The following is a 17,240-nucleotide window of genomic DNA, read 5'->3' as shown; positions in this document are numbered from 1 at the left end:
ATAAATTAAGGCTATGTTTGGTTCCGGAAAATTTGAGAGAAAATGCGAGGGAAAGAAAATACAAAGGAAAAGTAGAAGGAAAGAAAAAGTGAAGAAAAATAAAAAAATAGATTAAAAGTTGATAAATTATTTTTTTTGTTATTTCAAATTCTTTTTATTTATTTTAACTCATCAATATAAAGATTAAATAATTTAAAAATATATAAGTTTTTAATTAGTTTTAATTATATTTGATTTTCTTTGATATTTTTCATAGGATAACCAAACATGAGAAAATTATTTTCCTTAGCATTTTTTTTTCTTTCCTTTGTACTTTCCGAGAATCAAACATAGCCTAAAAGAAATAATTTCAATGGGTTAATTTCATACCCACCCCGAGGTTTCGACTAAATATACCAGTTATTGTAGGTATAAAATCTTATAAAATTCCTTCACTAGATTCCTCCAATTGCTTGTCAAATGGAAGCACAAATGTTGTCAATCTGATAAAAGATCAAATAACATGTTACATGTTACTCCAACTAGTTTGTTGGTTACTTGGATGAAGCTTGACATCTCAGAAGAAACCTAAAAATGGGAGTAGCAACAGGGGCTGATTTGCTTCATTTTCCTAAAAACTTTGGCGGAAGACCAGGTTGTGGCAGGTCTTGTCACAAGGATAAGGACAATCAATACCCTTGACTTCAGCTCGATCAAAATACCAGTCCCCCACAGATTGGGCGATGCCCTGCATATTGATAATTAAACATATCAGAAGGGAGCGAACCAAGATCGAAAAAACCAGAACACACAGCAGACTACATGTGTTTGTTTCTTGGAGCAGATGGGACTGTGAATATGTAAAGTTGGTAATAAGAGGGGGCACTACCAAACTCCATCACACAATGTTTGGCCATGGTGTCTATGACAACAAATGATTCCGAATTATGTTTTCTTGATGTATGATATGACTAAACTAAATAATGTAAGGTTGGTCGTGCCTTGTTTCCGATACGAGGAGAATTATGAGCAAACCAAGTGTCCTGTCTCTCTGTCTGACAATGAGCAAAACATGAGTTTATGAATAGCCCATTTCTTTTGGACCCTGAGAAGCCACCTACAGCATTTAGCATTTGTTTCCTGAAATCTGCTTTGCATGAAAAGAATGAAACTCATAAATATCAAGATCAAAATTGAAGCCAGGATTGAAGCATAAAGCCAGGAGGAAGTAAACAAGCTAAGGAAACCACCTTGGAGAAATTGAATTTGTGATGAAGAGCAATATGCATAATTTAATCTGCACTTCTGCCAGTAGCCATGGGGATCAGCTGAGTCCGGAGCTAAACTGGCCAGGATCTGATCAGAGGAAAAGAAACTCAAATGCATCACTTGGTCATCCAGGTCATCAATTTCCCACTACATATGGCAGTATATGCATGCAGAATAGAAATGTTGGATATGATTTATGTTACATTTACTCTTCCTTTTTTTTTTGTACATCTTCATTGTTTTTGCAAGGTCAGGCTTGACAATCAGGTCTACATCCATGGATTTGATGTTCTATGGTGATGATTGGAATACAGAAAATTATAAATCAATGTATTGTTGAACCATTGAATGTTTGTAAAAGAACTTGGAAAGTGTATTAGCGAGCATTCATGATCTTGACTGAAGCCTCGATCATAAAAGCAGCAGGACCAGGTGATTTGGGATGAGATAAATATTGGAGTGAGAGTTTTACAATTTTCATTACAAATCGAATGTTATTAATGGCATTTAGAATTTAGTTTTTCTTAAGCATCATGTTAAAGGTTTAAAGAACTTGGTTCCCACTGAAGACCAATTTGTCCGAGACATAATCATGTAAGGGAACTCATTTCCAATTGGACTGTCAACATATAATGTATAAAGTCCAAAGATAATTTTCTGAAACCCTTAATCAAGGGTGTTGAAAGAATTCTAATCTGAATGTCATCAAAGAAAATGAGGCTCAAAGCCTCTAATTGGGTTTTACTTGGGGAGATCCAACCTGATAAGATTTATCAGGTCTGAAGCAAAAAAAGCACTAAATTTGAACAACATTATGTCCTTTTCTATGATGAATAAGAGCAAATCTTCTAGTCGATTATCCCACAGATGATATGAGGGTGATAATCTTATTAGGTCTGTCTACCTATCTTATTGGTAGGAGTGGAACAGGAAGCACTCTTGATAGACTTAGCTTCCTAACTGCTATAGGTAGTTACTTTACAAGAGACGATAGGTTTCTCCAAGTCGGTTAAATTAGACTAAGCACAAATTCAAAATATTTTAAAAAATACAATAACACATGCTTGCAACAGAACAGGTTTATGTAATTAGGTTCTTTTTAAGTTCAAGTTTGAATTAGTATATATAAATAATTTACTAATTTAAATTATTTTTTATTTTCCTTCACTTTTTCTTTCTTTCTACTTTTCCTGTCTATTCTTTCTCTCGTGTTGAAGTTGATATGTTTATTCATGCACATGACTTTCCTAGATACTGACCCTCCCCCGGTTTTCATGATTTTGTTAATTTAAATGAATTAAGTGAGGATTGTTATTTTAGATTCCAAGAACAAATAAAAGGAAAACTTCAGTCATTAATATGGTCAATATATCGAAATTATTCCTATGAATTTAAAGGCTAACTTGAATCTAGAACATTAGTTACATCAAATATATTAGAAAATCTGTTGCTAACATATATGATTCTTACTCAAACCTTGATGAAGGAAAAGCATTGGATATGTTTGGGAAAAAAGATATTTAAGTGAGAGTTCTCAAAATTTCATCATAGCATCAACTCCTCTTGAGATAAGTTTTACAAATTTAGTTTCTTTTCAGCATCTTAAGAGCTTTATTCCTATTGATTAGTGCCAGATTATTTTGGGCCAGAATCAAGTCCAAGCTAAGCTGAATACTGGAGAAAAGACTCACCATAATCCATTGAACACGTTGTAAGCCCTAACTATCTACAAGAAGTATGGTTGCATCTCTCAGCTCGAATGGATATATGCCTGTTCTGTCGCAAGTAACTTAATATGCTCTTGGTTACTAACAGGAAAACCATATTTCTCACTTAACAATGTGAAGTAAATGATTTTTGTCTATCCCTCATTAGCCGGATACCAATTGCATATCTATATCCTAGCAGCTTAAGCTTTTAGGAAAGTTGGTAGCCTAACAGAGTATCAGAGCCATGGTTAACTAGTCTTATCATCCCATATATTTATCCCCTGTTGCTGCTGATTTGTCTTTCCATATGAGGGTGTGTTATCAAGATATACATTGTGAACTTCTATCCTATCAGCCTAAGCTTTTAGGAAAGTCAGTAGCTTAACAGCTTTAAATAATTTAGTACATTAGAAATCCAAACTTTTTCATGTGCACCATGTGGAAGAAGATGGATTAATGCAGAATATAATTTCAGGATGCAAATTATTATCAACTTTCATTTTATTAAATTGGTAACTGAATTAAATATGAGTTAAGATTGGGAGTCACCTGCCATGAATCATAAGCTGCATTGAGAAGAAAAAGTGGGGTCTTAGTCAGGGGAATTAAGTGCTGAGGGAAAAAGCACTGAAAAGGACAAGACAGAAGAGATAAATAAGAGTTGAAATACCAGAACTTGGTTAGAATATTCTCTTAGTCCACTTCCTAATGATACTTGTCTACTAAATAAAATATCAGGGAGAAAGGGTTACCAAGGTTGGATTGAGGCGGCTGGTACAAGCCTGTGGCAGCATTTTCCCCACTTGCTGCAATAAACATATAATCTTTTTAACAATATTTTCCACAGGTATACAGGAAAAGCATTCCGAATGAGAAAGATACAAGAGAAAATAAAATAAAAGAGAAGATTGAAAGGCAACATAAATTGTTCAGCACAATTGATGGTAATACTCATTCTGATGAATCAGGACCAAGGCTTCATGTTTTAGCTCTCAGTTTTACATTTGCTAAAAGAAAGCATTGTCCATGATATTCCATAGAATCAAGTGATCCTTTTTCCTGGAATGGAGCTTGGACTGCTACAAAAACGCCATTAGATTCGAAGTAGCACAATCTAATAGATGAATCATGTAGTATGATAACCTTTCCTATATTATGGAACCCTAATCTATTTATTTTAGTATATATCATCAAATCAGAACGGTTATGGTTCTATTTCATTATCATATCCTTCTATTTGATCACTTAGGACTAATCACAACTAATGCATATGAATTTTATTTTTTTTTATTTTACAAAGAGTACCTGTAATCTGACCACGCCTCCAAACATATGCCTTAAAGTACGCCCACCAGATACATCAATCCTGCAATCCCAGAGAAGATCATGATGATAACGGTAAGAACATAAACACATTGACAGTCAGATAATAAATAGATAATGAAAGATCAAGGGGTTTTACACATCAAGAAATAACCCTGCATCACTGAGACACTTGACTCTAGTAGTTCTTGGAAATAATTCCCTGAACTCATCACAGTGCAGTATAGCAGCTAAGCCCCCAGCTGAGCATCCAGAAAGAAGAGCCTGGAACATGAATACACACATCACGACAAGAATCAAGACAGTAAATCGAGCTGCACTGCATGATAAAGGCAACCTGATTAGCATAGTGCATTCCCTTTGACATCAGATCTTTCATAGCAGCTAACCAGATGCGTTGTCCCCGGAAATACAATTTCTTGGCCTAAGGAGCAAGAACAGAATCACAAAATTCTCAGCCAATGGCCTGGTGAAGTAAATCCAACCAATCCAAATAAATATAAACCTGAATTCAGTCAGTTAAGACTATTGACCTAGATCCTCTCACCTAAAGCTGACCCTTTCCTTCCATGGGTGATACAATTTCAAATGTCAACACACAAATTAGTAAAGACAAAATGAAAGAGTCTTTTCCTTTCCTTTTTTTTTTTTTTCCAAAAAGAGAGATGGAATCTCTCTACTTACTAGAAAAGAATATAAATTGCTAAGGAGAGGAGGCAGAGCCTAATTCATAATTTTAGAGACTTGGGTTGTAAATACTTTAGAACCTACACAAGTAGAACAGAATTAGACCATCAAATAATTAATTCTTCCAGGCTTATCTCATTAGAAAAATACATCTGCAGATTTCCAGCAAAGAAAATAAAGAATTGTGATCCTCTTTTAGAGTAAAAAATTAACTCCTAAAATTGTTTCAAACACTGAAATCAGCAAAAGCCGACATCCTTACTGCACTAATTACAGATATTACAAGGTTATCTCAATAGAAAGCTATGTGAATTGATACAAAGAAAAAGGAAATAAAAGAAGTCCTAGGAGAAGATAAGAGAATTTTGAATCTAAAGCAACAAACATCTGGAAAGATTTCCAAACTATTTATTTTTTATTTTTTCTTTTGCAACTGTTCGGCAATAAAAATAAGAATAATTCTAAAGATTCTAACTTGATATTTCTCCTCTACAACTTCACAGAAATCAAGCATATTATTGTCAATCTTCAGTGAAAAAGGTTCTTAAAAAGTAAATGACTGTTTCCACCAACCTCATTTTGACTGTCTCCACTGAAAGAAGCACCATCGCAGTATCGAAGCTTGACTCTATTCCAGTTATAAAAATCTGCAAGCATAGAAGTCCGATAACAAACCGCCAGGACAAGAAACAAGTAGGACAGTTGATCAATGTTATATTGGATAACTCAAGATGTTAAAAGAGATAACCGGGATTTTCTTCAGCTCTGTTACTCAATATTCCTGTAAATGGTATCAGATTTTCCATATGTGTTGATGAACCATGAGGAGTTTTTTTCCGGAAAACACAAGTTCTAATTGTATTGCACCATCCTCCACCCTGCCACCAAATGATAGGATAATAGAATACTCAGCAGAGCTCGAGACATCAACAATGAAGGGAATAAAAGGGCAAATTAGATAGATTTCTTTAATCTAGATTTGAAAGCCTACCGAGCAATAGTTATTATTTTATATGAAAGAGCTTTCTTATGGTAAATTTTGCTGTCATAGTTTTTTACAAGAAATGAATTTGTTGAGGAGGAAGTCTAAGGAAGAAAAAAAAATCTTCAAACAAGCAATGAAAATAACAAGATAACTGTTATGCAATTATATGAAGAAAAAAAAAGAAAAAAAGAATCACACATTAGGGACACAAGACTTGTGTGGTTTGAAAGACTTGCCTATTTCCACATAGGAGAAGAAATACATGGCTATCTACTTAGGCTAAAAAATTACATAAATTTTTGAGGTACCGCACATTAATAATTAGCACTCTGGCTATCAAAATACAACAAAACAACCATTTTCCTTGAGCCTAGTTCTTTCACCAGTCCCTTAAGCCACTATGCTTTTTTGGTTGCCTCTGTTAGAGCAATATGCTATACTTCTCTTGTAGATAATACAATATCTGATTTCCAATAAATTGACCAGCTTGCTAAAAAGAAAACCTTAAACAAGCCTCCTAGAGAGGAGGTCCCCCACATAATCATCAAGATGACCTACAACATCAGTCGAAGCTCCAGCTTGGTAGAGTAAAAGAGTAGAGTCTTGTGTGCCAGCAAGGTACCCAAAACTCCCCACCTCACTGCATTCTGATGTACTTATCCAGAATCTGCTGTATACCTGCTGACAACACTAATTGCAAGTCAAGCATTAGGCCTAGTGCGTGCCATAAATACATAAGGCATTCAACTACATTAAATATGATAGTCTAGACATATACTTTGTTTCTTCAAGTTGGATGCAACCATAAAGAGAATCTGAAATGAGCAACTTGGATAGTACTAACAAGCTTAACATCAAGCACCCTAAACCTTTACAACACCTTCACCTTCTCAAAATTCCCTTTTTGTGATAACCATACATATTCATCTTTCCTATTTTCACACAATCTCAATTTCAAGGATCTCTGGGCAACCTCTAGAAAGAATCCAAGACTCACTTTACGTTTGTATTAATCAACGTATCATCAACATATATTGAAAGCATCATAAGGGAACCATCTGCATGTACTGTGAATTAACACAAATCATTATTTGGGTAATGGGTAACCAAGGACAAGAAGAAAAGCAAATTGAATGAATTATTATAAAAAAAATGAACAAATGATAACAATAAAGGAAGTGCCATAGTGACATATGTTGAGTGCACACAGATAAAACTTTGGTTTGCTTCACAAACCTCCAAATGAATGAGCCAACTATTTGCCCCTGACCCATATCCACGGTGGAGGTGGTAACCAGGTAATGTTCCATCCAGGCATACTGCGCAAACAGAACAGAAAGGTCAAGAAGGTATAATATGCTTTCTGATTTACTATGAGAAAGCTCACAATAACTAAAACTAAACCACTGGACCAGCTTTCGTCATTGTAAGCCCAAATTTGAAATATTCATGTAAATTTCCAGTAGTTAAATGCAGTGAATCAGAGAGATTTTACAAAAACGTTTATGGGATTGCATTCAATAACTTTTGTTCTTAGTTAGAGAACCCACAAGAAAAATGTGTAACAGGGCAATTGGCAAGAAAATTTTCACAATTTAAGCTAACAGAGAATTCCAATAGACAAATAAATAAGCAAATCAGCTAACATGCCAAGAAAATTCTTCCAGCGGAGTCTCATCAATTAGATGTTTGAATAACATTAAAGATCCACCTCGTAAATATCATGGAGAATGTAGGCAGCACCACCAAAAAGATCAGAAGGAAGAAGAAAAAGAAGAAGAAATAGAAATTAACAAAGAAACAAAGAAAGAAGGAAGCATGGTAAGGGATCAAAAGCATCAAGTGACCTCCATTGATGTCGGATAACATTATTAAAACAAAGAGAAGTAAATTTTCCTTCTTTATCTTTCATGACCAGAAAATAAAGTAAAATACCTGCTCCAGTGGAAGCAGCTCCGGCAATAAGAGTAAGACCCACCATCAATGGAGGGGTGGAAAAGCCATAGCCGTCCATAAACTGATGTTCAGTCACATTCAAATCCTCAAACCCATCAACCCAGTTGCAGAGAAGAAACCCCATCAAGCCAGAAACCCACAATAGCCTCAGTCCTGGCCGCCTGCCACTCTCATCTGCCCCGTCCATCCTCACTCTCTGCCACTATCAATCAAAAATTGGGAGAACCAAATGCCAATGGTATAATGCAACTACAGTCGGAGCTTCATCTCATTCAATGGAACGACAGAGAGAGGGAGAGAGAAAGGAATCCATTTCAGCATCTTTTTCCATCCACGTTGTTACAACAAAGCGTTTTCATTAATTATGAATTAATGCATGAAAGGTGAGTAAACTAAAGCATAAGGGGAGCAGAGTAGGTTTCATTTTGATTCTTACAGGTGGTGTTACACGAAGTAGTAAAGACTTGAAAGCTGCTTTCTCGGGAAAATACCGCTTCTTCTGTTGCGATAATAATGATAAACGACAGGTCGATTGGAACTGAATTTCTCACCTTCCCTCACGGACAAATGGCAAGCCCCGCCGACACCCTCGGCTTTGCCCATTTCCCTCTTTCATCCCATGCTTGCGTGCACAAACTTACCCCTCGGCTTCTGTCACTGTCAAATTTTGTAGGACATGTTTGAAACAATTTCAAAACAAATTTTTAATATTTTTAAAATAAAAATCAGACTGGGAATTGGCATAATTCTTTAACACTTCATTTTCAATTTTTTTTTTTTTTTATGTTTATATAATTATATTTTAAAATAAAAAATAATTAAAAATTTTAAAATATATTTCCGAAAAACAATACGTTTTCAAAACATGAGTCTATAAAAAATTTGTTAAACCAATTTTTTAGTCCAAAAAAAGTTTCCATGTACTGAATCATGTCCTAGCATGTTCCTATTCAGATAATTTAGGGCTGGTTTCGAGTGAAATGCACCACCTACCTATGTCGATGGTTGGGCACTGATGAGTGATGACTGCATTATTGTCATCCTGTCTATGCCTATACATGCCAAAAAAAGGGACCCCAAAAACCAGTAACTTTTGGTGAAAATGTGAAGTATGGTGGCCCTGGTGGGCAACTCTTGTGGGTCATGTCGGTCGGCGGCTTTCGATGTGGGAAATTATTTGTGACATTATAAGCAGATTACCAAAACAATTCCATTTCACTCATTACCTTGGATTTGTATTTGGTCATACCCTATGCAATAAGATGGACATGCATGCGACCTGTAAAGGCAGAAACACTTGTAATCTGAGAAGCAGTTCTTATTCCAATTAGAAACTCATTCTTACACCTAAAATCCTTCTGCTCCTTAAAAAAGAAAAGACCCACATGCTAACATTCTTAGCTATAGCCCATATCTGAAGTTTGTAAATGTTGGGGATGATGGGTTTGGTGCTGAACTGTACTCAGCGGTCAGCCCAGCTGTATCTGGGATGGAATGAGGATGAGCTGCTTGATTTTGTGAATCAGGTGGTGTACAAGAAGGTGTGCTGAGATGCTCCAACTGTTTGTTATCTCCCAATTTGCCTTCTTGATCTGATAATCCCCAATCGGCCAGTCCCCAAGAGAATTGGCTGCTGCTGGAGTTAGCAGAAGCATACTGGATTCCTCTGGGAGATTGTAGAGGCAGAACTGACCCAATTGAGCTAAAATCAGTTTGGAGAAGAGTAGAAATGGAGGTGGAATGGAGTTGGGAGTTGAGCTGGGAAGAGATGCTGTTTTGGCTTAACCATGATCCGGGATGCAGATCAAATGGAAAGTGGGGATTAGACTCATAATTCAACCGTCCTGTCACCTCCCCAGGCCTGCAAAAAATGGTAGTGAGGCTTTCCTCATTGTTTAGTAGTGGCTCTTGCTCTAGCTCTAGCTCTAGCTCCAGCTCCCTCGAGGAATTGTTGGCTGTTGGTCGGTTGTCAATATCAGAAAGTGGCTTGTGGGTGTTTGGGTCGATGCCTTTCTGCCTGAGTTTCTTCTTAATGCTAGAGTTCCACTGGTTTTTAATTTCATTGTCTGTTCTTCCCGGTAAGTGGGAAGCAATCTGAGACCACCTGTGAAATTAATTAGTTACAGACAGTTAACCTAAAGAGATTGGCATATGTGACAGAGAAATTTTATTCATGAAAGAGACAATTCACCTGTTGCCAAGAATTTCATGCAGTTCAACTATAAGCTTCTCTTCCTGTCCTGTGAAGGCACCCCTCTTCAAATCAGGCCTCAAATAGTTAATCCACCTTAGCCTGCAACTCTTGCCACACCTTTGCAAACCTGGAAACCCATCATAAAAACCATAAGACATCAAAAACAAGAACACTTGGTGTGGGGCAGACAAGCAAAACATCTACCTGCTTGTTTAGGGACAGAGCTCCAGCACCCATGTCCATGCTCCGTGATATACCTGAAAAGCTTCTCATCTTCTTCCGGAGACCACAGGCCTCTCTTTAGCTTCTGCTTGTAACAGCAAGAGTGCTTCCCCATTTGGGTAAAGGTTAGTTAACTAGAATATAAATATATATCAGAAGAGCAAGTGCTTTAGCTTGGAGAAAGATGGCAATAGGGATGGGATGGGATCATATGGTGAAATGGGGGTTGGGGGATCTTTTAATTCAGTATCTTCAAGTATTCAACACATGGGGAAGCTCAAAAAGGAAGAGGAGAGAGAACGGTAGCCAGATGTTGAGATTATGAACGCAGTACAGATAAAGTTTTGACTTTCTCTGCTGCATCATTGTTTCAAAGAGTGAGGTGATGGGATGAATAGATACAACTTGGAAGCTTTAGGCCGCAGGATGGACACAGTTGGTACGATCTCAGCTGTCTTATGTTGGCCTAGGAATCATAAGAGGTCATAGAGGGAAAAAAAGGAAAGTAATCACATAGAAGAAAGGAAATAGATTTGCCTTTGAATATATGATTCGTTTGCCTGCTCAAAAAAACTTGAGACCGGATGAGTTTGTAGACATTGATCCTCCAAAACTCTTTGATTTCATGGCAGTAAGTTCATTTCTGGGAAGGTGGTTAAGACTATGGAGGGGAGCCCAGGTTCCATTCCATCAATAACAGCTGGCCAAAATTGATTCAAGTCCAAAAGCAAAGATTTCACCAAATTTTGTGTCGACTCCTTATTGGCCTGGGGTTCCTTTTCTAATCCCATCTCTTGTCACGTTAATTGTACGAATTAGCGTCGGTGGTGGGCTGCTGCCTAATGCCTAACATCATTTGCCCTTTCTCCCTTTGTAGAATTAAAAAATTTTCTTTTCTTTGTTTTTTCTCGTCAAAGAAGTGCTTTGGGAGATAATTAAAAATTCATATTTTCTCCTGTTACTCGTTTAAGTCAAATAAATAGTTTCATATATCTCAAAACATCAAACATCGTGATCTAATCTATATCCACTCTTCTTTAAATTTAATATAGGTACAGGATTTCTTGAAAAGAACTTTTAAACCAAGTTTTTAAACATTTACCCTTTTGATTCTTTAGCAATCCTGATTGAAAAGTCTCTCAAACTCCTAGATTTTTTTTTTTTTTTGTGTAAAAACTATGGTATAGAATATTTCCTTAATTAATATATTATTCTAATATTAATTATTTATTTTTTAAATAAGAAAAGTTATTGAAAATATCTTTATAAAAATAAAAAGTCATAATATGAAGATGTGGGTATAAAAAATGGAAAAATATAAAACTTCTGTAATATTTTTAATGGTACAGTGGAAAAATTCTCTCTTATCTATGGATGACCAAACAACCTCGTGTACCATTGTATTAATTATTTTATCTTTATGCTTTTGAACTAAAATTGCTTGCATTAAACCTTATGCTGGTACAACACTAAAGAGTCTTCATAATCTCTTCAAGAGACACCACACTTTAAAAGCAAAAATCTCAAATGCCTTCTTATATTCAACCTTAGCAAACTCTCAAAAATATGTGAATAATAACATCCCAATTACAAGTTTTGACATAAAAAATACGATTTAAATTAAGATTTATAAGATGTTCCGAAATGAAATGCAAATTCAGGTTTAATATGCACTCAAACAAATTTCCTAAGGCTCAATAAATAATTAAACAACAGTTTAAAATAATTCCCTCTTTTGAGCTCTTTTATATGAGTTGGAAAAACCCTTATTCCTCAGAGAAAAACTTTAAATTTAAAGTAGCTCTTGTATAATTTCTTCATGATGCATTAATGAGGGATAAGTAAACTTAAATTATTCAACAAGTGGCATGATCTTCACACTCATCCCACCCAATCCCAAATTGTAACGATCCATTTTAAATTAGGGTTCCTGATTTTATTTTGATTATTTTAGGTATTTTGGAATAAGCCAAATTTGACAAGTGCTTGATTTTGTTATGATTTTATTCCATGATCTACATTTAATTTACTTTTATTTTCGTTGAGTCTTGGGTATAAAAAGACTAGTTCTTGGAAGGAATTAGGAAAAATTATTCAATAAAAGTTCTATTTTTCTTAGTCTATATGGTATCTTCTTCCTCCTAGTTATCTCACAAATCCTCCTCTAAGACCCACAACTATCGAAGTAAGATTTTGTGCACATTCTTGATCCAATTGTATATCTATTTTTTTTAAAACTAAAAATTAAAAAAAAATATTTGGTTAAAATGAATGAATTAATCTCTAAATTGTAAATCTAACTCTTTCCATATTTGTTTTTAAGTAACCCATTTTTATATAAATATCTTTTACTATTTTAAATATTTATAGAGAGGTTTTAAAATAAATGATTATCTTTAGAAAAAATAATAAGAGCATTTTTGTCTAATAAAGGTAAAAAAAAAAGGTAGATGGAGGTCAACTCCGAGGGGTAGTTCAGTTGATCCGGTCTTGGGTTTACTCCCCAGTAGAAGGTCAAATTTCAAAATTTGTGTATTCAAAAACCCTTTTAATCTAATAACCCAATTAAAAATAAAAAAATCTAATCATGATTGGGTTGATCGTTGTAGAAGGGTTAGCCAACCAGCCTTCCCACTCTAATGAATTCTTATTCATGCATTTGCAGAAAAAGTGACTCCATGGGGCTCACCACTACCATCTTGCTTGTTAATATCAATCTCTTCCACCCTCTTTGTTGTCTTACAATTTCAAACTTTTAGAACTTAGTATTCTCTTCTATTATCAACGTTTGAAATTTCAATCTTCATTTCTATTGTTACTAGTTTTTGAAAATTAGTTGAAATTCTGACATGATCATTAAAATTTATGAAGACGAAGATTGTCAAAATTTCAGTACTTATTTATAACCAGGAATTTATAATTGAATATGTACTTACTAAGGAAATAATAGTCATATAGATTGATTCAGTGGTAGTAATTAATAGGTTACACAATTACATTTAGTGTGGCCCCCAACCTTAATGAAGGCAGCATGCAGGCTGAGGTTGCCTTAATTTGGAACACAATTTGTAAATACACTTTTAGTAAATCAAAATGATTAGAGTCAGGTGATAGTGGCTCCATGGCACTGGGACAGTTCACATGACCCAGCCAGTGATCATCATGTAGCACAGCTAAGTGCATATCTGCAAGACTAATTTTTCAGGTGTTTGGCAAATGGGTTTGGCGCAGATTCAAAAATAAATTGATCTGATGACAGGCAGAAGGATGTAGTAGAAGTACTTCTTCAGCTCTTGCCCAACTGATCATGCTTTGACTCAGTACTACTGTCATCCATCTTAGGCCTAGTGTTCATGAGGACCTGTTGGAGGACAAGTAGTTGAATATTGGGGTAAGATGAGACTGGTTGAATTGAATTTCGACCCAAGCAATTAAACTGGTATATAATTGGGGCCTCACCTTCCGGAGCATGGTGTTTTCGTTAACAAGAGTTGAGATTTTCTCTTCTAGTTTTGAGTTCCTGTCCTGCAACTCCTGGGCTCTCGACTCCAGATCATTCACATACACCTTCTTTCTTTCTCGAGCTTGTTGGGCAGAAACCCTGTTTCTCAGCAGTCTGCTCTCAAGGACAAGTTTGATCATCAGCTCATTTACAACAAACGTGCAATTAATTTGCACTGTTATGCTACCACCTGATCATAGTTTCTCCATGCTCGATATACCAAATGGTTTTATTCAAGAAAATCAACCCAAGAGACACATGTTAATGGTATATGTTTCAATGACCTGCAGCAAGTTTAGATTGTTTGTTCCTATGATAAACAAGCTGAAAATGAGGAAGCCTAACCTGCCCAATATTAGGTTGACCTATCTGATATTTCTTGATTTGTAACAGGTACTATAGATGAAGAAACTATTAGGATTTGGGAGAGGGAAAAAGGAAGATAATTAGTATCCTAAAGAATGAAGGAAGACATGGAAGAAACTCTTTACATTGTTCATTTGTCTTAATTAATAAGATGATAGAAGCTAACGTACTGTACTTGCTCATACTAGAATAAGTGAATATCAAAACTCAATAACCCATGTATAGGAAACACAAATATGATCAATTTATGATATTATATATGGCTAATTCTCATATATATATATCAGCTAGTTAATTTTGACATTCACTCCTCAGCCAAGAAGGTTGTTTTACCCCACTGAAGGTGGCTCTTCTAGAGGCTGCATTGCCTATGGATTTTGGGTTTCTCACCCTCTGGGCATCGTTTTGTATATATCTGCACAATATCTTAACTGATCTAGGGAAATACACCACATTAATCCTCAGCAAGTTGGTTGAGTGAGTGGTCTGCAAACTAGAACATATATCAACAAAACTAAATTGAGGGGGTGATCTTTCCAAATTCCAAATTTAGGGTATTTAATAAATTAAAGCTTACAAAAGATCATCCATGGAACATAATTTTTGTAAAACTACATCTAAATGCAAAGTGGTGGTGAAGGTTCATGGCTAAGAGGCTCCTGAGCTCCTCATCATATAGACCAATTCAGGATACTGTGCTATATATCAAACATTTCTGGGTTGACAATAAGCATTTAAAGCCAGTCTGGTTGACAATAAGAAATTAATGAACCCCAGTCCCACCTCAAACTGCTATATGCCTTCACTCTATATTTGGAGGATTCTGGATAACCAGGAAAAATGGTTAATGGGGAGGGAGGCGCGTATACCTAATTGATAGCTAAACAGCAAGATGTAGTTATGAACTACAAACCACATTATCAGAAAGTAATACAAGGGAACTATTAAGCAGGAAAACGATCCAATAATTCAAAGGGTAGAGTGGAAATTGAGAGGGGTGGGTGTCTAGTTTAAGCTGTCAAAAAAATGAGAGAGAAATCTTGCATGGCCTTCAATCTTAGTTGCTCTTAAAAGGCATGCAGGCATGAATTTTTCCTGTGCCTTCTATCTAATAGACGATAATCAGCACAGAAACATGTCGCCTCAATATTGTCAAGCCTTCACGCAACCATCCTATAGTTGAGAGAGTCTTGAGACTACGCTTACCCTCCCTAGCTCCGGTTGCTCCCGAGGAAGTCCAACATCTGCAATATTCACACCTCCTTTATTACGTCAATCTATGTACTTCCATGTATCCTCAATTCCTCTCCCAGGCACGCCACATTACCCTCTCTATAGGGATCTGACTTTATGCTTTTCCACGTCGACAGAACGGTAAGGAGAATATTTCTTCCGCTTTACGTCTTCACCCTCTCGAGAAATCAAGTTTAAGATTATGTTTTGGGCTTTTGGTTGCGCTTTAAAAGCCAAGCTTTTGGAACCTCAGACCCATTAGGGTTTACTAGGCTTAAACAGACAAAACCCAAAGGAAGAAGTAAACAAGAAAATCTAAACAAGTACTACAATTCAGTGGTCAGGTCTGATGACAAATTGGGCATGCCTCAAAAGATACTCTCCAGGACCTGGTGTTTGTAGAAGGAAAATAGGAATCTTGCAGAAGTACAACTGACACAGTTATGATTTATGAATTAACGTCTGGTATACGCTATCAGTGCAATCACTCTTGTAATCTTGGTTTCATGAACAAGGTCTTTAAATGACTTGAGCTTGATCCAAGTTCGACTAATTAATTAGACCAAGCACGGCATGCGTCAGTCCAATACTTGGCTTGGATTAAGGCTCTACTTCAACGTGAAAACACCCAGTCCGATCCAGATTGTGGGGGTCCATGTAAATATTGTAAATATTACCTACTTTACACCTAACAGACCTTTCCGATTTTAATGCGTGTATACAAGGTTTTTCCCTCAATCGAGTTGGGACATCACAGCTTATCTTGACAGCACCTTACCTTACAAAAGCTCCCATCTCGGGTCTATGGTAGCTGAATAGATTTCCCTTATTAATGTTGTTCGTAGAATCTCGTAGGCTCGTATATTTGTTTCTCCAGGTCCAGTAAAAATATGTATGTATGTATCACTATTAGAAGCTTAAAAGCACATTCTAGCTACCAGATCAATTACCTAGAAGGATCTGAGTGATTGTTAAAGTTTGATACTTGATACTAATATTAGATCACATCGAGTCAATGGTATATGAATGTACCCATCTTTATACATTGGCCAACAGGCTCAAATCAATATGTGATGAACTCACCTGTAAACATAAAAATTAGGAGGGGGGTGATGTGTAAATAATGTGTACCTCTTGAGTCTTCTATACTCCCTATCCACAGGATTGCGTCCCCTCCGGCGCTTGCCGCTGCTAGTTTGTTGTTGAACCTCTGGATTATTACTAGTATTTGTTGTTGTTGTGGTGGTGGTGGTTCGCGTTGAATCCGAAGGGGGCTGCGCTTCCACGTCGGGAACTCTGAACAAATCTTCATCGCTGTCTTCTGAGGATAAAAACCAAAAGAAAAGGATGGGTGAAGAAATAGTTCCGGCAGTGGGGGTGGTGGTGGGGATGGTATAGAGAAGGAAGGGCACCGACCTACTTTGTGCTTGTTGTCAGAATGAATATTGAGAGGAGGGAAGGAATCGGCAGTGTGCCTCCTCCAAGGCGAAGAAGAAGATGATCCCTCCTGCTCGTAACTCCTGGAAGCCGAGGGGGTGGGATTGGGAAGAGACATCTTGGGCTCCTGATCAGAATGCTGGTGATACGGTGATGGCGGTGATGGCGGTTCGGGCATGTGGGTAGAAAGCCTGCGGAGCGGGTACGTACTAGTGGAGGAGAAAGAAGAAATGGGTGACTGCTTCTCAGCTTCAAGCTTGGCTCACCAACGACCACGTTGATGAATGGAGAGCCGCCACTTTTTTCCCACTTACCAACACTTCTCCATTGCCTTTTTTTTCTTTATTACTATTCTACTTTAGGATTTTTAAGGTACAC

General features: G+C 36.5%; 3 protein-coding genes across 3 annotated transcripts; all 3 read right to left on the bottom strand.

The window, feature by feature from the left end:
• Positions 1 to 406: 406 nt before the first annotated feature.
• Positions 407 to 8,482, bottom strand: LOC117915476 (pectin acetylesterase 12-like). The gene is made up of 12 exons (XM_034831079.1): positions 7,888 to 8,482; positions 7,189 to 7,271; positions 5,716 to 5,845; positions 5,541 to 5,614; positions 4,618 to 4,704; positions 4,420 to 4,544; positions 4,263 to 4,323; positions 3,710 to 3,763; positions 3,507 to 3,584; positions 1,230 to 1,335; positions 981 to 1,126; positions 407 to 727 (listed from the first exon to the last, which is right to left on the bottom strand). The coding sequence occupies exons 1-12, from the start codon at positions 8,093 to 8,095 to the stop codon at positions 611 to 613; spliced, it is 1,269 nt and encodes a 422-aa protein (XP_034686970.1). The 5' UTR covers positions 8,096 to 8,482; the 3' UTR covers positions 407 to 610.
• Positions 8,483 to 9,203: 721 nt separating this feature from the next.
• On the bottom strand, positions 9,204 to 10,886 carry LOC117914763 (transcription factor MYB61-like). The gene is made up of 3 exons (XM_034830220.1): positions 10,307 to 10,886; positions 10,100 to 10,229; positions 9,204 to 10,012 (listed from the first exon to the last, which is right to left on the bottom strand). The coding sequence occupies exons 1-3, from the start codon at positions 10,437 to 10,439 to the stop codon at positions 9,310 to 9,312; spliced, it is 966 nt and encodes a 321-aa protein (XP_034686111.1). The 5' UTR covers positions 10,440 to 10,886; the 3' UTR covers positions 9,204 to 9,309.
• Positions 10,887 to 13,237: 2,351 nt separating this feature from the next.
• Positions 13,238 to 17,199, bottom strand: LOC117914764 (transcription factor HY5-like). Its single transcript, XM_034830221.1, has 4 exons — positions 16,842 to 17,199; positions 16,557 to 16,746; positions 13,784 to 13,940; positions 13,238 to 13,685 (listed from the first exon to the last, which is right to left on the bottom strand). Exons 1-4 carry the CDS (start codon positions 17,038 to 17,040, stop codon positions 13,611 to 13,613), a joined length of 621 nt encoding a protein of 206 aa, XP_034686112.1. The 5' UTR covers positions 17,041 to 17,199; the 3' UTR covers positions 13,238 to 13,610.
• Positions 17,200 to 17,240: the final 41 nt, after the last annotated feature.

This window comes from Vitis riparia, chromosome 5, assembly GCF_004353265.1.
Source record: "Vitis riparia cultivar Riparia Gloire de Montpellier isolate 1030 chromosome 5, EGFV_Vit.rip_1.0, whole genome shotgun sequence".
NCBI classification, from domain to species: Eukaryota; Viridiplantae; Streptophyta; class Magnoliopsida; order Vitales; family Vitaceae; genus Vitis; species Vitis riparia.
Note: the sequence above shows the minus strand (reverse complement) of the source record. Positions and strands in the feature narration are given on the sequence as shown.